The sequence below is a fragment of the Hetaerina americana genome, unplaced genomic scaffold (genome assembly GCF_022747635.1).
Source record: "Hetaerina americana unplaced genomic scaffold, ioHetAmer1.1.p SCAF_6, whole genome shotgun sequence".
Taxonomy (NCBI): domain Eukaryota; kingdom Metazoa; phylum Arthropoda; class Insecta; order Odonata; family Calopterygidae; genus Hetaerina; species Hetaerina americana.
The window spans coordinates 16,658,830-16,681,058 of NW_027287205.1; the positions used below are offsets into that span (position 1 = coordinate 16,658,830).

Below are 22,229 nucleotides of genomic sequence, written 5' to 3' on the forward strand. Positions count from 1 at the left end.
TTACAGCTATACCGTATAATGGTTTATTTTCATAGTCGACTGAAGTAATGCGCATTTTTTATTTCCAAAATTGGAGTTTCGTGCAGTAATTAGGCACTTCTATTTGAAAGGCTTGGCATCCAAACGGAGTTGAATGAAGTTTATGGCACATGTGGCCTGCGGGTTTTTAAAAGCTGATGTGTTTGCGACTGTTTTTAATTGGGTAAATGAGTTCAAGCAACAAGAAGGACAAACGATAACTGGAGAGTATTATGAATATCTATTGCTTGGGTTGAGCGAAAAAATCAAGAAAAACATCTTCATTAGACAAAGGAAAAAATCGCTTCCATTAATACAATGTATGGGTACACACCTGCGCAGTTGCGACAGCGGAATTATGAAATTTAAGGTCGAATTATTACAAAATCCAGCACATTCACCAAATGAAGCCCAAGTGAGATTTTATTTCCAAACTTGAAAAAATTTATCAGCGGGGAAAAAATCACATCGAACGAGGATGTCATCGCCAGGCCCATATGCCTATTTTAACGACCTTCAAAAATCACAGTCTTGGGAAAGTCATAGAAACACTGGGAAAAGTTTATCGAACTAAATGGAGATTATGTTGAAAAATAAAAAGAATCTACCCAAAATAATTTGTTTTTCTATTTATTCCAAAGGACTTATTGAACGACTCACGCATAAAAAATATCACTTTGAATGCGAATTTTTGACGATTTTATCGGCATTATGTGCAACGTATCCATGGCTAAATCAACGTAACTGACGACATTTTTCTCGTAATATAACATAAAATTCGAACCTAAAATAGCTTCATCTGAACACCAAAGTGCATTTTTCAGTCTTGATGAGAATTAATTTAGCTTGCTGTTAACATAAATTAGCTTTCATAAATGGAGTGATACATGAGAATTACATCATATTAAATCGCATTGAATTCCAACTTAATATGATCGGATTGCAGGCGGCTTTTTTCAGCCAATTCTTAGGAACGAATTGACACATTCATGTTACACGCGTATTTTCATTTGAAAAAGGCGCGGAGCAGGTAAAATAAAAAATTGAATGTAAAAAGCAATGGCACATAATCACAAAGTTTTTCCGTCAAGCGTAAGAATTTAACGACGATTTTCCAACGAAATCATCACATTATAAGATGTTCGTCACTTCAATTAAATCTTTCCCTCTCTGGAAATGGATTCGTAATTCCCATTCAATTTCTTTCGCCGTAAATGTTTTTTTTAATATGACAGAATATCGTGTACTCTAGCCTTTAAATAATTCGCCTTCCCTTTTGCAACCCCTCTCCACTTCGTAATATCCTTCGGTATTACCTTAACCTACATGCAAATCGATCAATGAACCGCAAGTGGAACGAAATATTTTGAATGGGAGTCAGGAGTAACTAAAAGGAACTCTTCCGTATCGCATTCGCCCTCCAAATAGTTTCGCTCTGGTTTTTACTGAAACCGTTGCGACTTTCGTTCCACCGCCTCAATAAACTCTTATTGACGGGACACGAGCGGCCGCAAAAATCAAACCCTTCACCTCGAACAGGTCGGTCACGAGTTGTTCCCGTGGTCTGAGGTCGATCGTGAAGCGATGAAACCTGACGGTGACTCACGGAATCAAAACTCGGAGACGCGAAAATAAAATCAGAGGTAATTCTGGACTGTTCTTTCCATTATTTTCCAATATGGATAATTCCCAAAAGGAGAAGCATTATTCGGAGAGATTTTCTAAGTCCTAACACATTAATCAGTCTGCGAAGAAAAACTAAGGGTGATACTTGTATCTCCAAATGCAAACATGCAATCGAATTCTCGTGCTTCGTGTGTCCATTCTGGAAAGTTTGCGGTGAAGCGAAACATAACTAATGTCCGACTTGAACCGAAACTGCTGGTGAAAAAGAACGGGGACGGAACTCAATTCCTTGTTTCAATCGTAAAATTTCATTCTGGAACGAAATAGAGGCTGCGATGGGTACATGCATACTTTCGTCGCGAACGAAAAATAAACAAGTATAGAAAACATGCAGTTTTGTTCCAGAATGAAATTAATTGTTGGGCTGGGGCTGGTTTAAAAAATCTAATTCGAACACAGAAGAAATTATAGGAAGGCCGTTGAATAAAGAGCGACCATTAAATTTTCATTCGTATTATTGAACTTAAGTTTATTAGCATATGTCGTAAAGATTTCAACTGACTCAACTCCAGTAATGCACCAGAGGCAGCCGATTCAAGCTAAATCCTGTCGAGCTCGCCTTTGGTAAGTAAGGGGAAGGCCGCGACGACGATTACACTGAGTCGAAGTTTTGCTTTCGATGGAACAAATCGTCAGCAGCGACCCATGTCTACAGCGACAGGAGGTTAATGGAGACAGTGCTCTTCCGCAAAGCACAGGCAGAAGACGGCTTAAAATGTTTAACAAGGAGAGACACTCAATCTGAACAGAAAGTGGACCCGGGGGTCTTCAGTGTCAACGAAGTTTTTTTTCCGCAATCCTACACTTAAATCCTTAAGGACGAAAAATCGATGTTCTGAAATGATTGGCAATCGTATAAACACTTTAAGAGCGGGAAAATTATTAATTTAGCTTTCGACGAATATTCTTCCCTCTCAGCAAAAATCTTTCACACCTTATATCAAGCCAAGACATTACGGTTTAGTGTTAGACATAGGAGTAGTAGATTCAGGGGAGGCGACCTATAGCTCAGGTCATTTTCACCATTAAGGATAGAAATAGAGGAAGGGTGACTGTACGAACGAATATATAAAAAAAACAAACACAGTAATCAACCCGAAGGTCTGTTTAGTAGGTGATGATAGATATCACCCAGTACGCCCTATACGGCGTGTGAAAATTCACACATCATGGTAGGGGGGCCAGTTCCTTTCCCTGTGCCGGTTATAGTTTCCCAGGAAGATCTGGTACTGACCCGAAAAATCACTTTAGCTTGGGTGGAGCTCTAGGTACCAAGAGTGCCTTGCCCGGGAATCGAACCTGGGACCCTCTGATCAGCAGTCCAACGCTCTAACTACTGGACTAAATATATATATATATATATATATATATTATATATATCTAACCATCTAACCACTGGACTACCACGACCCATATTTATATATAAATAAATAAATATATATATATATATATATATATATATATATACACACATATATGTATATGTGTATGTATATATATACATATATGCATATGTACATATATATATCACGTGGGTCGCGGTAGTCCAGGGGTTAGAGCGTTGGCCTACTGACCGGAGGATCCCGGGTTCGATTCCCGGGCAGGTGCCCGGGATCATATATGCATATAGATGTGCATATAGATATATATATATATATATATATATACATATATATATTATATATAATATATTATATATATATTATATATATATTATATATATATATATATATTTACAAATATATACATTTTTATATATATAATTTTAGACGGACAATGCATAAAACCTTGTACAACAAGACCTCTCCTAACAAAAAACATCCTGAAAACGGGTATCACAGTCAGTCTATCTGCAATCCCCCAATTCGCAAATTCCTCCATTCCGTCCAACATGCCTATCCCAGTACTTCCCCATCCCCGTTCGCCCCTCTATTACATTCTTTAACATCCCATTCACAATCAAAAGGCTCTTAATCCATCTTCCCTGCCTCCTTTGGATTTCTCCAACATCCACCAACTCCAGTTCATGACCCCCTGATTTAATATTTAACTTGAACTTCCTCCTTCTCAAAAACCGAATAATTTTTGTTTTGCTAATACCTATTCACATCCTATACCTATCGCACTAACATTTCAAAGCTCACAGCAACTTCAAAGAATTGCGGGAGATGCCGCGACAGGAACTTTTAACGGAGCTATCCGCTAGTATACATTAAAACGCATATGTTTCAAATTGTAAAAATCAAATGCCTTGACCGGGATTTCTCCAGGATGAAATTTTCTGAGTGTAAGAGGACGCCTCGGTAGTTAAACTGGCTAAAGCAATCGGCTAGACATCGAGAGATCCGGATCCCGGTCAAGGCGAATGATTTTTACACTTTAAAAGTCCTCCTCTCCGCAACGTTTGCAAACCTTTGGCTGACTGGCCACTAAACCTTGATCATCAGCAAACCTATCTGGTTTTATGAATGCTCCACCGATTTCCATCTCTACCGCGTCCCGACTCTCTGTTCGCCACTCGCACCTGAGCACTCTCTGACACATGCATCACGCGGATAAGAATCCTATCCCTCCAATCTTCTATTTTCTGTAATACAATAATTAATTCCACCTAATTCACTCCATCAAACGCTTTCTCGAAATCTACGACACAGACGAATACATCCTCATTGCAATATACACATGTTCCTCTCTATTGGTGAACTCACTACTGAAATGGCATCAAGTGTGTCTCTCCCTTTTCTGAACCCAAAGTAATCATTTGTTTGGCTCTACATCCTTTTTTTGATGATTCTGAGAAACCCTTTAGCCGCGTGCGAAATCAGCCTTATTGGTCTATAGTCCTCACATATTGCTGCCTTTCTCTTTTTTGGCATAGGACCTAACACAGACCTGACGAAGCCTTTAGGCCACATTCCTTCCTCATAGATGTGAATTAATTATTATTAAATCAATTATGAGTTAATCCCAATAGACTCTTCCTCCCATATTTCCCTAAACCTTTAAGTATGTCCGCTGGGATGCTGTCCACCCCCACGGCCTTATTTGATTTTAATTTCCTCAATGCCCTTTCTATTACGCCGTTGAGTAAACCTGGACATAACCTATCATCTTCTACGTCATATTGTCTACATCAAAGCTTGCAAGCCCCTATTTACCTTATAGATCTTCTATATATTCCTTCCACATCTCTTTAATCTTCCCTGGTTCAGTTATAAATTTCCCTGACTTATCATTGGTTGCACGAATTTCCCTTCTTACCTGCTGACAGGGTTTTAACCTACCTGCACATATAGCGTACGAATTTCGCCATTCCTTTATAAATTTTCCATACTTTCGCACTGCGTCTTCCACTACGCTTATTTTGCTCTTTTTATTATTCGATTAATTTTATTTTATACTCTTTATACTTCCTTCTCCGTATTTGCTTAAATCCTTCCATTTCCTACTTTCGTGTTTTAATGATCTCGCCCGTAATCCATGGTTTCCCTACCCTCTTCCTATTGTTTCTTTTGCGATTTTCGATGTCCCTTTTTTCAGATGTTCCTATTTTTCCTCAATTGTATCCCACTTCTTTCCTCACTCGCGTTTGTTCGTCGTGATAAGCAGTGTCGGTGGCCACTTTGACAATTTCAAAGGAACAATAAAAAAATACTTTCCAGCATATCTTTGAAGACTTAGAAAAAGTGGCGGGAAAAGAGCAATGTATCCAATGAGGACTACTTCGAGAAGGACCATTAAAATTTGGAGGACGAGTAAAGGAAATGCAAGACGTTGCTTACACGTAAAAAGAATGATTAGGGTCATTTTTTATTGAAGAGTAATAACATTTTCATTTTTATAAAATGAGAAAAAAACCAATACTTTTCCAAGCGGAACGAATCTGTCACGTACTATTTTTTTAATATTCCGCATACGGCGATTAAACTTGAATTAACGCGTCCAAGGGAATAAACCTTCTTAATAAATTCATGAGTTAGATAATTAAATAAAAACCCTTTTCGAACGCGAATTTCTAATGATTTGATCAGCATCTTGTCCTTGATACCCAATATAACAGGAGAAGATTACTGAAATGAAAGAATGTGCTTCTGCGAGCTCCCGCTCTCTACCTACTTCCACCCACCTGCTATCTACCCGCTACCTACCTGCTGTATATATATATATATATATATATATATATATATATATATATATATATATATATATATATACACACACACACACAAACTCATTCACATGGAAATAGATATAAGGAAAAGGGATAGGAACACACATAAAGGACAAACACAGTAGAGGTGGGGAAGGCGGAATTAAGCAGATCACAAGCGCAAAAATATTTCCTAGACCGGGACTTGAACACCGAATCTTTCCAATTGCCGGGCGGATGCTCCAACCACTTGAGCTATCCAGGAAACGTAATTTTCAATCAGATACGCGATCTTTTAAGCAACCGGGGCACTCTGGTGTCTGTTCTCATCACAGATTTTGGGTGGGAGGTGGGTATACTAGTTAGCCAGGCGGTAGCTCTACATTTAAATCAATGTTAAAGTAGCGTTCATTAAGCCTTATGAAATTATCACATCGTAAATCGTAATTGTCCGGGTTTTGTCCGAGCCTATGTTCAAAATTTTGGGAAGTTCGATTGATTAAGGATGACTTCTACTGGAACTACTGCCAAGATGCTCATCTGCACCCGTGAAGGCATAGTTCCAAGGGTCCATATCGCTACGTTTGAGGGTATCGCGTCTAAGCTTCGGAAGGAAAGGCTACTCTTCTGGAGAAGGATATGGCTCTGGGTGGAATAACGACAACTCGCTGCGCTAATGGGACGGACGGCATGGGTTCGCCCGAATGCAACAAGCGGCAGAGCGCTCGATAAGCTGCCCTCACGGTGAAGTAAAGGCGCTAATCCGCAAATCGGAAGGGTGAAAAATTGTCTAGCGCAGTAACTGTGAGAAGTAAACTCAGCGCCGAGGGATGGGAGATGCGAAGGTAATCCTCATTTACGTATCCTACAGATGTCAGGTGCTGGCCCTGTTGTCTTGTGGTATCTGCAGCCCCACCCAGAAGGAACATTCAGAGTAAAGAGGAGGGGATTCTGGGGAAAGGCAATAGTAATGTCAAGCGCGTAATGCTGGAAAGGGCAGACCATGAGTGTGTGAGCCAGCGGCTGGCGGGTTGCTGCATTCCGAGTGGCGGCGTTTCTCAGGTGACTAAGACGGCTGCGGGCACGAAGTGATCTGGGCTGCGGGTCGTGGCTCGTGTTGGCGCCAACGATGCCGTGGACCGCAGATCTGAGGGAATTCTACATTCCTTCACGGAAAATGAACTCTGAATTGGGAGTGGTGGGTGGCGTCGAGGGTGCTGATGTTAAACTCGCGATTTATAGCCATGTCCTGAGGCTTAATCGTGGAGCTCTGGTTCGAAGCCAAGTGGAGGTCATAAACCAGAGGTTGCGTCATTTCTGTACGGACATCCAGGCCTCCTTCGTCGAATTACGTCTGGCAATTCAATCATAAAGGCACCCTCTGCACTTCTCTGGTGTTCACCACACGTCCGAGGGCGCCAAGTGGGTAGCTGGTAGGATATTCCAACAATGCAGGCCTCTTTTAGATAACTGTGTAGGTCAGCGAGTAGATCAAACAATGGGTCTCTAAAGTCCTCATTGATAAATTATTTAGTTTCAAATGAAGCGAGAGACCGAGCAACGTTATCTTTCGCTAGTTAGACCTCATTCGGAATATGCTACAAGCATATGGAATCCTTAAGAAGTTGGATTGAATGCCTACCCGTGCAGCGTAGAGGAGCTTGATTTGTATAATTTTGATATGATAAATTGAGTAGCGTATCAAAATAATTAGCGGAACTAGGTTAGGAATCACTCGCGGAGCGAATGTGAAAGTGCAGATTAAATTTCTTGTATAAATTGGAAGGTCTCTTTAGTGATGACGTTGAAAATGTATTTTTATCTCCATTGTTTTACGGTAGAAGAGATGATGTAAATTAAATTAGAAGGATTGAGTCAAGAACAGACAGATTTAATTGGTCATTTTTCCCACAGACGATAAGGAATCAGAATAGCTGCAAACGACCGCACAATGGGGACAAATGTAATTTTTTTTATTCTAAGTAGCCTATCATGGTGTCATCTAACTTCTTCTAACCTTCATTTTATTGCCCTTCTTATTACTAGAAACTCGGCTCCCATGCGTAGAGAAGTATTTTGCACTTACATAGTGATGTGCATTTGGCTGAAGTTAGCATTAGCTCCATTATTTGAAATAGCTTTCATTTTTGTTGGAGACAAACCTTACGACAACTTAATTTTTACTTCTTTGGCTGTAGTGAAATCAATTCCTGCCACTCAAAGACCAGTGGCAGTCGGAATGTTGTCATTATTTCATATGATCTTAGTTCACTGTCCTTCTCACCAACATCTCGTCTCGTATAAACATAGAAATGTATCACACTTTGATATTGTAGTGTGCATGTACCTGTAGCTATCAGGATCTACAATACTTGAATTATTTCACAAAAATTCAAACTACGAAAATCTGTGGGATTGAATAATCCCTTGCCATGCACCCTAACGGTGACTTTCTGGGTAACACATCGACGCACACGTAATTTCCAACGATTTTTCCTTAATTTAATGCGACGGCTAACTTGAAATGGCTTCAAATTAATTATTGTGACTTTTCCACAGTACGGGAAATATCATATCACTTGCTACTAATTCAAGCGCAGTTTTTATATATGACACATTTTAATAAATGCTACTATTGTTCATTTACATTGTGTAGCATCCCTGCGCAACATTTCTTCTTCACAACACAACACTTATTGCGCCTATTTCCGACCTATTCCTAGTAATCTACTAGTATAGGCTCAGGTTATTCTTTGTTGTTATTATTATTATTATAAGCAGTAGTATTCTACCGCTAAGGCGGGTTTTTGAGAGACCCTGGCACTATACACACACTACTTTACTCCTAAGCCCTGAATGAAATGGCCCTAAATTAAACCCCAAAATGCATGTCACAATTACTCATTTTATAGCTTTGCACCCTTCCAACCTCCCTCGATTTAATCCATAAAATGCCTCTTCTTTCGCCCTGCCTCTCCCTTGCTTCGCCGGCACTCTCCCTGCCTCTCTCTCAATGTCTTCAGCATTCTTCTGCCTCCCCCCATCTCCTTTATGCACTTCTCCTCTTTAATTCGTAGCATTTGTGAAGACCAACAACCTCTTTCCCCTACCATGCATAAAACCTCATCTTCGGTTTCCCATGCTGTTCATTTTAGTACTCCATTCTTTTCCACACCCACACCTCTTGGGTCTCAAATTTACGTTTATCCTCCTGCCTCAACGACAATATTCAGGACAATGCAAAACAACGATCCACATTTAAGTTTCCTCTAGTCTTCTCTTCCTCGAGGTATTCGGGGTTCGAATCCCGGTCAAGGCGAATGATTTGGAATCACTTCCAAATTGTTGCATTGTAATTTGCAATAGCGGATGAAAAGTTTATGCTGCGGCATCTCCGGCATTTTCTTTTAGCTTCCGTCTCTTTGTAAACGCTTCTTATGCAAATCTGCTATTGATATTCCCACATATCTATGCTTTCTTTACTAAAAGTGATATGCAGGGAATTCAAAAAACTTCTTAATGCCACATGGGATCAACAAGCTATGAACTTTTCCTCGGGTCCAAGATTCCGATAACCAATTTTCATATCGAACTTATCACGCATTAAAAGATAAAAATATCATCACATGAGATCCAAATCCCCATTTACTCACAGAATAAATTCGTCATTCACTGGAAACATTTTTCTGTTCAATGTAATTCATTTTAAAATTTCAGATAGGCTTTCACATATTTAATCTTCATAATTGCATTTTTACTCATATTATCTCAGCATCCCAAAGAAAGATATAATTCGAAGACTTTTTGGTATTCTCTAAAGATATAGGCTGTTAGGGTTTAAACATCGACACATACAGGGTATGAGAAATATTTATCATTGCATATATTTTGGGATATTATATATTATATGACGGGATAAAAGTAGTGTCAGAAATTTTCATCAACGGGAGTTGATGGATTTGGTACCACTGAAGTCATAAATTATTCAAACCAAATATTATTTTGTCAACACGGCAAGAACAAGAGAAAAATACCATCAGAGGATTGACATGTTGTCCTCTTTCGCTTTTTTTGAATTTCCGTTTCTTTTGTCGGATGAGGTAGATATTCGTTCAGAGAAGGCTAATGGAAAGTTGAAAACTAATATACAATTCAACATTCCTACACCATCGACTGATATTCTTCTCGGAGGACTAGTTCCAATGAGGATGAATGTCTATAAATTGATGAATTGTAGTTCAAGAAAGAGGAATGTTTTTTCTCCTCCCAAAGCGACAAACACTTGAACACACATCGACGAAGAGACGAGGCAGCCGCTCGCATTTTCCATTTCGAGCGCGTGACTCTCTCGGCGTCTCGGTGGGGTCAAGGAAGCGGGCAGTGGGTCGCTGAGAGAGAGGGGGAGCGAACCTCGGCGGCCTTGATGCGCTACTCCCAATTACGCAAAGGTGAGGCACGTCACTCGATGAATCACACCAATCCAAATGATTCGATACTCCGCATTAAGAATGCTCGTCATCCCCGCGAGCACACTTATCGTGACTGTTTGAGACCTTGCCCTTAAGGAAGACTAAATTTCTTTTAAAAAACAGGATGAAACAGGAAAGCTGGCCGTTTTATCTACATGGTATGCTACAATTCATCAGCAAGGTGTGTGGCAGGGGGTACATCCACACGAGCCTTGCACAGAATGGGAAGCGTTGCCGCTGCGTTCAATGCATTGAAGAAAAAGACAAAAACCGTCTCAAAAACTAGGCAATGAAAACTTGCGAGTCAACAATTCGTGCGAAAAGGGCCATCAAACATTACGTAATATTCACGGAAACAACGTATCAAAACTTGCAATCCCAAAAAAAGACAAGCTAATATAATCATAGGGAAAAGTGTTATGCGCAATGCCTTACGCCTTCAAAGGCAAAGTACTTCGAGGACGATTCTGAATCATTTCGGTCGTAAGTCAGGGAAATACTGGAGAGGCGTCCACTCGGCACACTGTTTAAAGGTAGAAAATGGTGACATTATTACAGAGGGTTAAAATTCTAAGCATTTTTTTTCAGCAAGTCTAGACCAAAATATTAGTCCAGAAAACGAAGCCTCTCAGATATCGGAAGAGCTCATGAGCGGAATATTATTGTTATTATTGTCCTACGAAGAAACAGAAAAACACTCCCGTATTATTGAAACAAACAAATCACCAGGTCCCGACTAGAATTCTATAGTAACATGCTAAAGACACAGCACCTTTTTTTTCCTAAGTTTTTTTCACAAGTCGATAGAAGACAGTCTCGTAACAATATAATTTTATTTTTAGTTATCAGGACCACATTACGGCGGGGTCAGCACAGGTTTGGGAAAAAAAGATCGTACGCGACATTTAGGTAAGTTTGCTTCTGAAATATGTTGACATAGGGTGGAGAGAATACACAATTGGATACTGAGTTTTTAGAATTCAAAATGCCTTCGAAAAGGTACTCCAAAAAAAATAGATACCCATGTAAACATAGTTTATAGAGATATTTACTCTCTATGGACTACAACCTTGACGTGGTGGAAGGGCTTAAGCGTAATGATGAACCCTACAAGGGTGATGGTGGGAGGATTGATATATGCTCCTGGCAGGGTCAACCGTGCCAGGAGTAAATATTTCTCCCGCCTCCGTGAGGCGACTTCAAAGGCGTCTGACCCCAGTGGGGCACCCATCGAGTGATGGTGTCACGTAAAAAACTACTACTGAGGTAGGCAACGGGAAGCCAATTCAATCATTAATCCACAGAGATTATGATTATTTATTACCTGGCATATTCACAAAGGAAGACGACAAAAACCTTTATAACTTTAACATTCAACTCGAAAAAAACGAAAACCCTGTGGAATGAGCTGCGGTGTTTTTCAATACACACTTAACTATTTGATTATCAAGATTGTTCTCAAACAGGCGCTATTAATAGAAGGGTTTTCGAAAGTTTATACAATCGGCAAGACATTCCACAACCAATAAGATAGTAAAAATAAAGGATAAGAGAAGTGACGAGCCGTAGTAAATTAAAGTTAACTATGTTAAATAAACTTAAATTTTCCCCGATCTTATTAGTTGTATTCAATTATTCTTGTTAACAAGTGCTTGGGTTTAAAGTATTTGTTTTAAGGTCCTTGACCGCCGACATACTATTTTCAGTTGACAATTGGTCTCTTGAGTCGACGGTACACGGTTGTACCTGCTAAGTAAAATTGAAACGTGCACGACCACTTAAGTAAGATATGCCACATTAGTTCGGACGTTTTGCACGAGTACAACTGAAAATAGCAGGCCGTGACGAAACCTCTTGTGGCTAATATTATTACCACTCGAGACAACATTCCCACTTTGATTCATCGGATATTTTTGATTTTTTCAAGGTTCTCGAAAAACTAGCCATCAGCGAAGAGTTTGCTCATTCTAATACTCATTCTAATATTCATTCATTACTAATACTCTTTCTTAAATGGCCTATAATGACTATATTTCAGATGAGTACCAAAAACAGTTTTACATTTCATTTTTTAAGTGAAATCTGCATAAAAACGAAATTCACATGCTGCCATCAAGACGGCTTCTCTTGCAAGCAGTCAACGACCGAAAAACGGCTTGGCGCTTTCGGGGATATTTATCACCAGCAAAGAAACCGACAATTGACAAATGAAAGGACTTTGATAAAGTGTAACTTAAAATACATTGAGAACACGGTTGACCTGAAATTTCAAAGCCCTCGTCTCTCAAAACTGAAAGAAAGTGGCATTGGTATTGGTAAGATGACATTGCACACCATTATCACTGAAAATTTGAAGATGCGAAAGATCTGCGTTAAAGTCGTCCCGCAAGTCTAGACGAAGGACCCAAAGCAGAGTCGAGCGGCTGCTTGCGAAGACTTTCTGCAACGGCATCGCGACGATTCCCCAGCCTCATTACACTTCCAACTTGGCACCAGCCGACTATTACCTATTCCCATAAGTGAAATCCTCCTTCCAAGGACAAAACCATGGTATCCTAACTGCTATCAAAGAAGCTTGCACGGGTACCCTTAGGGGTCCGTGCGGAATCTGCCAACAGGGAGCCTTCGAGTCGTGGAAAAGCCGCTGGTAAAAGTGGTTTGTCGCTCAAGGGATGACTTGGGAGAATTTTGAGGCATTGTAGGAATCAATATCTGAAATCAATCTATTTTTCCGCAACTTTTCCCGATACTTTTTATACAAACCATATAGTTCCGTTATCTGAAGGTGGGGGCGTAAACTAACTTAGTAATTTTCAACAAAGGATTCCTCAAGATATGCCTGTCTCGACAAAATGGGATAGCGAGGGGATTTTTCAGACTCCGTTGATGAATGGTGTCTAAATCAGCCAACATAATTTTATACAAATTGTTTTATCTAAATAGCCGAGAGAAATATCAGGAAAATATAATAAAATAAAAGTATTAATTCTTCCAATCGTTTCACCTATTACACAAATCGATAAAATAGGTCCAGTTCTACTGATCCTCGAATATCACGAGTCATAATGATTACCCTTGTCGGAAACCACGATGTTTCCATATGATTCCTAGACGACCAAATCGTCTTATACAATCTGCAAGGTATCAGCATTGGAAAATTCCATTAGTTATTCACTTAATAAAAACTTACTAAAGGAATACTCAATGTATATTGCTCATAGATGGTGGACCCATAATCGTTTCGCATTGGTTTTCACAAGAAAGAATTAGAGGAATAGAATGCGAAAAAAATATAATACAATTGAGAACGCTTATTTCTCCAGTTTTAAAACGCCCGCGAGGAAAAGCATTGTCTCCCTTCACAACGCATAGGAAAAGAGAGGAGCGAAGTAGGCTGCGCGAGAGTACGTTGGGCGAGATCACTTAAATTCTTTTGTAACGGAGCCATCCATCGATACATTTCCATGATCCATTGTTGGAAATTCCTCGAAGAAGACCTAAAATTAAATGTATCCTCTTTACAGAAATAAAACCCTTCAATTTTCGTATTTTTTTACACTGATAAGAAGGGAAAACAGCAGGCGGGGCGCGGTCAATAAGGAAATAGTCACAATGAAACCATTAATCATCCAAAAAAACTAATTCTGAGGGTACTTAGGAATATTCAACTAATTACCTGATCAAGCATTAATAGAATATTCAATATGTGAAAAATCATCACTATTGCTTTGAGCGAGTTAATCATCGTGTCGCCACATGACGCACAGCAACGTTTCCAAGACTGATTTGGCAAGCATCATCTCACTCAGCCGTGAGGCCCAAAGAGGATGTTGACAAACAGTCGAAGACATATTTTTCTCGGAGTTCTCCGAAGGACCTGGGGTTTCAAATGCAGGATAACTGACATGCAGACATAAACCGCATGAAAATGAAGTTGAATTTTTCTAGCGCCTATGAAGCTGAAGTATGTGAAAGCACTCAACGTCACCGGAAAGTCCTAATTATCAACTTAAATCTTATCAAAGAATCTACACACGAAAAAATATTCAATTAAGCCACTAAGGAATTTTGGAAGAAAATCGACGAAATGAGACACTTATCATTCATGTATTTCTGTTAGCTCATCAGCCGTTAACTACATTTGCATGGGCATTATGACTTGAAGTATATTAAATTAAAATTCAGACTTAAAAAGGATACTGCCTATCGACCACAACAATGACGTGATGAAGGGACTTGGGCGTTCTGAGGACCCCTAGAGACCCCTGTGCTGGCGGAAGCCACAATATTTACTCCTGGTAGGGTCACCCACGTCAGATAGGACGAATGTTAGGAGCCAGAAGAAAGGTAGTCCGTGCAACGTCTGACCCCATTGTAGCGGCCATTGAGTCACGGTGTCATGCTAAAAACACTATTGAGGAAAGCAACGGGAAACCACCTCAATGCGAGGTGGTTTCAAATTATCCCCATGAACCGATGATGGACAGGATTATTAGAATGAGTCCTGGCAACAACAGGACTAGGCCCAATCGGCCGTCAGTCGTACCCAGTAGTTGGGAGAGACAAGCTGAACCTAGCATTACTGTGTCGGGATTTACTTAGCGGCATTGTTTCATGAGGAGGGTAGGGAGAAAACACCATCTAATGATGATGCATAGCATCTAAACCATGGTCGTGTAAAATGAATATTTTATTTGGAATAGCTAAGTTTTTCTTTCTACCCTTGAAACTTAAACCAACGAACTTGGTAATTGTTCAGGCATATATGCCACAAAGCAATCATAAAGAGGAAGAAGTTGATACGGGTGTGCGGCAAGTTAGACGCATACATAATTGTGGGTGCTCCCGAGGGGAAACATTTGATAATGATAGAGGACTGGAATGCGACGGTAGGTGAACGAGGAGATGGTAGGTATGTGGCGGACGACGGTTCAGGGACCAGAAATGACCGCGGGAAAAAAGTAATAGTTAAACCGGGGACAGGGGTTAATCATCACCAACATTTGGTTTTGACACTACATTAGGCACGGACATTGGTGAAACTGCCGGAGGATTCAGGAATATATCAGTTGGACTATTTTATGGTGTAATCACCCATGCCCAGACACTCTAGCGGTGGCTGGCAGTAACCATGCACATACGAGGGTTTTTAAAGTGGCTTGTGGTTACCTGATAGGTGCATTAAGTCGGGACCACGGAATTCGAAAAAAAACGAACTGATGCACTTTTACAGTATTTCTCAAAGAAATAATTTAAGACCAACAAAATATTCTACAGCCGTTGACCGAAAAAATGCCTTTTAAGGAAATAATTCGAGACTATCGATTTGGTAGCATCTGTTCACAACGTACGTCAGCGTCTGCTTAGCTGTCGGCATGAAACATAATATACAGTTGTACAAGATACAAAGCCTACATAAAGTATGCGGTAGTCTAATTGTTCCACCTTGTTGCGTGAATGAATTCACACCTTAATTCTGGGAGAAAAATGCTATGCCATAACCTGCTCGTGCATAAAAATAAAATCCCTTACTCCTTACCGACGTGGTGTGATGTGCCTCCAAACATACAAACACTTTAACTTTCAGATTTATATATTATTAGGCTATGCAATTACTGTGCGTGTAGTAAATAAGGTCCAAGTGGCCTGGAATGAGTGAGGGTTTTGTTTTGGCGATCATTGATAGTTACCGACTATTATCAAGGAATAGGGCGAATCTTTTTTCCATTTTTATTAAAGGGTCACTTTGGTCACAATGCAACGCTTTGCTTGATACAATAGTCATCCCCTCATTCTTCCACCCGAGTTTCGTGGTATATATTTATCCAGAGCCTAAGTGCGTATTGATAATTGAATTTCGAGCAGAAGACTGTGTGTCCCTATCACTGTTGATCAACTTAATGCATTCTTTTGACAACAAGCAATGTCAAGCGGTAGGTAACTCACAAGAAATATCACCCGGGTCACAAAGAATATTGGAATTGGGGGTAAATTGGAAAATTTGTTCCGTTCGTGGTTGATTAAGCAGTACATTAAGCATTCACAATTCATATCAATTTTCTCCACAGGCGCTAACTTGGTTATTAGCGCAAAGGTAGACCAGAATCGAAAAATTATCAACACACCGAAAAAATACGAACATCGGTGTAGGATTTTCAATTCCTACAAACAATATTCGTTCGCGTAAACAAATAAAAGGCGACTCGGGAAATAGCTAATTCATGGTAGATGGTAGCCAAGCCACCATTTCATAGCTAATATCAAAATTAACGAAGTTAATAGGATCCGTAATTGGGCTGTTTATGTACATTGAAATTGATTAAGCCTTGACGTACCTACTGTATGTGGTCCTACTCTTAAGGCTTTGGAATTATTTATAACGCGTGAATGAAAAAAAGAGAACAAGGTCTTTTCTACAGCGTGAGACGCTGGGTTTTCATTTTTGGAATCATTGGTCACTCGTAATTTTGGAGGTTGAAAGAGAAGCTCAAATGTCAATACCAACATGAGTACAAATGGTTGACGCTCCCAGGAGGGAGGGAGCACACTTCCAGCTGCAATTTTAGCAGCACTCATCCAATACCATCAACCTAAAACGCTATTTTAATAACTCGATTAGTTAATTGAAGAGAAAATGAATACCAGAGGATGGGTAATTTTCTAGTAATTTTCGTAGTTTTTCTACTGACATCCTTTCGTCAAATTTTCGCTTGCCTAAAACTGAAAAAACAGTAAAAACCAACAGACAGCGACAATCGTCCAAAATTCTAACCAAAAGAAAGGTTCCCAACAATACGGATAGGAGTGCATACATATAAGACTAACATTTCATCCCACTACGTTACCCACTCTGTTAGGGGAGAATACTACCTCTAATTGCCCTAGGGGCCTAATTGCCCACTCCCACGAAAATTCCGCGAGCCCCAGACCCCAAGGATGAAGGCCCCCTCGACGACCACAAACGCGCCTCTTCCCCCGCGAACGCGGTGAAATCATCGCGTGGATGCCACACGCCATCCACGCGCGCGGCGACGCGGCTCACGTGGAAGTGACCTCAGCGACATCCGCCGCGTGGCTCAGTCGCAGGAGGGAGGGGCCCGTGATCGCTTTTCGCTGGCGTTCCTGAGTGCCCTCGGAGGTAGGAAGGACATCGCCGGGGACGCCACGGTGAGGCGCCGTACATGTAAACTCTCTCCGCGAATTCTCCTCGCGCGAAGAGACCTCTCCTTTTTCCCCCTCCGCTCGTTTCACACTGGGGTTGGACATGTCGGAGAGCCTGCGCCACTCTTCCCCCCCTCCCGCCACATAATCAATCCCCCACCCCACCCGCCCTCTCTCCCCGCGCACTCGCACTCCGCCCTTCTCCATTATTTTCACTCTCTCCCTCACCGCTCATCCACGAAAGCCCCCAACCCACTGCGTCCTCATCCTCCTCCACTTGCCTGCCTTGCAAAGACGAAGGCCAATTCGAGACCACCTCCTACGACTGAGTGGGGGCCACATATGGAGAGAGAGGTTACTGCACATCTTTCCTGAAAGATTGTACTCTCCTTCATCAGCTAGTACCTCCCGTCTGCAAATGCTTCATATAATAAATAGTCCTGAAATGACTGAAAATAAATGTATTCCTCGTAATTAGGCTCTGAATACCTCCAGGGTTCTTTCGGATTCCAAAAACACAATCTTCTGGAGCGAGGGAATAAGAAGCACGGGGGGAGGCGAATTCGGAGAAAGGGGGATGCAGATATTGTTGAAGAAGTAACTCCAAAGACAACATACACGTAAATAATACATATAATAAAAGCCTCGTGCATTTAGTTCAAAGTTGCCCTAGTCCAAAAATATGTCCCAAGACGTTGGAGAAGTTATATCAATATCCGTAAATAAACCATCGGGATAGTTTTTAAGTCAATGTGCACTTTGCATTGGAATGAGTACATTAAACAATTCCACGAAGTCTGAAAGTGTACAGTATATTTGCATTGAATGTATTTTCGCAGTAGTGCGAAAGTGTGCAGGAACTAGTGCCTTCCATAGCCACAGGATACCCGTTAAAAATAAATTGATAACGCCAAATTGTTGCTAATTCTGACCTCTCCTATTCTATGGGTCGCATTAAATACAATGCGGTACAGTTTTCGGCAATAGGGTTTCACGGGCCCGATTAATGTTGAACATCTACATTCAGGAAAGAACAAATCGATTATGTCTTGACTTCATTTAATTTTAATTCACGGCCTAAGCTTTATCTCTACGTAGATGGTTCTTACCCCTCGGTCTAAAGGGCACAAACAATCACACTGAAGGTGGAGTGACTTCTCTCAGAATAACAATACTTTCTGTTCACTCGTAGGCCTCCGACCACATCCGTGGAAGCCCACAATTCGCAAATCAGATAACTCATCTTTCGAGAAGCTACGAATTAACATCTCCGCGGCGCCGTAGTCATGATCATCCACTGGTCCCGTCGCATTGCAGGGGGTTGCTACCGCGTCGTGCTGACGACTAAAGCACTAAAAATTCAAATACGCCATGTCAATCGTGAGTATTGGTGGGTACCTCAGGGTACATCTATAGCTCTTCGAACAGTTTCTCCGTGAACCGTGACATCGGCCGTAGAACATATTCAATAGATTCATTGGAAATCAAACCACTTCCACGAATAGGGGGTACGTGGAATACCGGAAAAAAGGTTGCGTGCTTCAGGTTGAAATTTCACATTTCACCCAAACGATGGCGATGCAGAAAGAATCCAGTACGGAACTTGAAGTGAAGGCACAATAAACTTGAACACCGAAGACGTTTAAACGTCGTTAAAACAACCTACCGCATTCATCATGCCGATAACACTGTTGCTATTGGCAACGGCACAAACAAAATACAGCACGTCAGGAGAGAGCAAAATCCTACACAGCGTATCCATAAATCCAAAAAATGTTAAAAACATTCACTTTCAATTAACTTGTCATCACAATGCGCGAAATGCATTAATTTCGGAGGGTGTTGCTCCACAACATCAATATATTACCCAATTGATACAGAGAAAAGCCATTACACGTATTTCCGTCAGTTAGCATTATGTGAGGAGAGTTTTGACAGAGCCCCTATTCAATCTACTTTCAAATGATACATTAGAATATTGGTCCATCACGTTCAGTTGTAAGGGCAATCCGTGTTACTACGTCTCATGCTAGCGCAATGAACATATCCTCAAGTGCAGATATAAATACATCCTTAAATGCACAAAATCTTAAAAAGAGTTGAACTCGCGGCTATAACAGATGCATCTCTGGGGAGGATGAGTTTTTAAATTCCGGCATCGATCGCGTGAAACGGATTATTTTTTTTAACATGCGGTGATTTAGGTTGGATGGACTCGCGAATGGTTCGGGGATATCATCGACCTTCGAGAGGGGCACGAACAATGGGAGCCGTTGTTCCGCTCGTTTATCACACACACTAACTAACCTCAGTCACCGATTTCCTGGTCGCCTCGTTCAGCGACTGAATCCAGGCGCCCACGAGGTCGTTGACGAGCGTGAGGTCTGAGTAAAGCCAGGCGAATACTGCGTTCACCCACTTAACGCTTTCGATCTCCGGGCCAGTGGTCACCGGGGGCGGGAACAGGGAGGGGGCCTTGAGGGCAGGGGCTGGCGCCGAACCCTTGGCCGACAGCCTCTTGCGCATCGGAGGGGTCGGGGGCACCACCGAACGGGGACGGTGTTCTCCCCCCTTAGCGCCGGGGGTGGCGGAACCTTCTTCCGGGGGCAGAGCCACGGCGGCCGTCAAGGCCGCCGCGACGGCCGCTGGGTCGTCCGCCGACGACTTGTGGCTGCCCCAGCTGAGGCTAGAGCCCGAGATGAAGCGGCCATAGATGTAACGGCCGACTAAGAGGGCGAACACCCCGAAGACCATCCAGGCGAAGATGAGCATAGCCACCGTGTCCATCGTGGTGTCACCGCTGCCCTCGAAGCTGCAGATGAGGTCGTCTATCCGGTCGGCCAAGTCGGCCATATTGCTCCATACCTCCGCCAGCCAGTTCCAAATCGGCATCGGGACAGGATCCGGCATCTTTTTCTATAAATAACGACAAGCAGGGAAGAGTGGGGGTGGTCGCGTAGAGGGGGGGGCCAAAATAGCTCCCGAGCCCCCGCCGCTACGACTAGCCGCCAGATCGGGTTTCCCTGCTTGGACCGAGGGCTCCCTGCCGACAGAGATCGCGCGCTAGGTGCGCGGTAACAACACTCGGGTGGTCGCTCCCGCCGCCACAAGTAGTGCTCCTCTGTGCGCTTCCGATCCCTCCTTCAGTCCTCTCTTCTTTCACTTCGTGCGACAAAATGCTGCTGTGCCTTCGCCGTGCGAGTTCAGTTTCTCGCCGACTTTTACTCATCTATCCGTCAACAGCTGTTTTGCGATAATCCCCCCTCCCACCTTCCCCGCGCCGCGGAGGAAGAAAAAAACAGGGGGCACCCTTGTTTGCGACATCGCTGCGCTGAAATCGATTTCTCGCCCGCATCGAAAGCAAATGACGATCGATAATACGATGGCGTCGTCTGCCACAATGTTATTGGTTGGTGTACATAATATGTTATTGTTTACCTAATCACATCTAAATGCTCGGTGTTTAGTTCTCCTAATCAGAAATGAAAGTAACTCGTCGTTCTCTTCAAGTTACGCTTGCTAGGTATTATCACCACTGCCCTCACTAATTGCGCAATGCTTCGCTGAACTCTTTATTCTCGTTGTTAGGCCAACCGATGCCCTACGATGTAAAATATCTTAAGTGCCTTAATATTCTGATCAGCTTGGATGTTGTATTAGCCTGAATATTTTAGCTTTCAACGGAGTACTTACCACTGCATTTGGCGAACAAGCTCAATTAGTCCTGCTTTTCCATACCTCCCAGTGGATATCAACGTGATGTGAAGTCCAGGCTAAATATTTTTAGTATTAAAATTAACCCATAACGTCAAAAGGAAATTTCCATAAAATGAAACTTCTATGTCGCGGCAAAATAAACCATCGCGCGAGGGCGTAGTTCCCCTTAAAAGAGGGGATACTTTCATTGTTCCTGGTAGGTATGATTTGCAAAATTTAATGGATGATTACAGTAGTTAATTTTGAGTTTTCGGTTGTGATTACGCAAGCACTATGAATTTCATCCATTTTTAAAAGAACACAATTCGTATGGCTATACAGTTCTGCGTCTTTACCTCAATTTTAATTCTTCGCTTGTCACGTGAATAATTAATGGCAATAACAACTTCCAATTTCATAAATTTATTCAAAATACAATGCAAAATGACAAATACTTATGAGGATAGGAATAAACTTCACTATTATACTACAGGCAGTTCGAACATAATCCACTGTTTATGATCCTGTACACAAGTGCATGAAAGAAAGCATTCCTAATGAGATCTAATGTCATTTACACTTGTCAATTCGGGTAGAAAACGTCCGGCATGTTAACCATGGTGGCCTAGCATACCTACATCCAAAGCATATTGATGACACAATTTGAGCAGTTGGTCAAAACTAGCTATCAAGCCAGTCCTGAAAAGTTGTACACTATTAGTGATACAACAACGCAGAAGGCCACACCGATTTAAAAAAATGTTTTCCATGGTAACAAACAAAAAATTGACTAAAACTATAAATGTACCAATTCCTACCAGCAAAAGATGTGGGAAACACAAGTTGTGATTTAGATACATACAATATACATTTATTTACACAACGTTGTAAACCAGGAGTTGTCTTACCCTTAAATCATACTTCTGCTACATAAAATGAGATCTCTGCAACCACTTTCTCCATAAACGAAATACATATATAATGATACAAGATAGCAGTTCTAAAGAGTCTAATAAACTGGGGAATATGAATCAACATTAAAATTTTCC

General features: G+C 41.4%; 1 protein-coding gene across 5 annotated transcripts in view; it reads right to left on the reverse strand.

Moving 5' to 3' along the window:
- LOC139695407 (uncharacterized) overlaps positions 1–20,686 on the reverse strand; it is a 108,635-nt gene extending 87,949 nt beyond the window's left edge. Inside the window, exon 1 of one of the 5 annotated variants that reach the window (XM_071594145.1) lies at positions 19,792–20,686. In XM_071594145.1, coding sequence (XP_071450246.1) covers positions 19,792–20,394 — 603 coding nt within the window. In that variant the 5' untranslated portion in view covers positions 20,395–20,686. The remainder of the gene's footprint in view (positions 1–19,791) is intronic. The other 4 variants (XM_071594143.1, XM_071594144.1, XM_071594147.1 and 1 more) reach the window with 4 other exon arrangements.
- Positions 20,687–22,229: the final 1,543 nt, after the last annotated feature.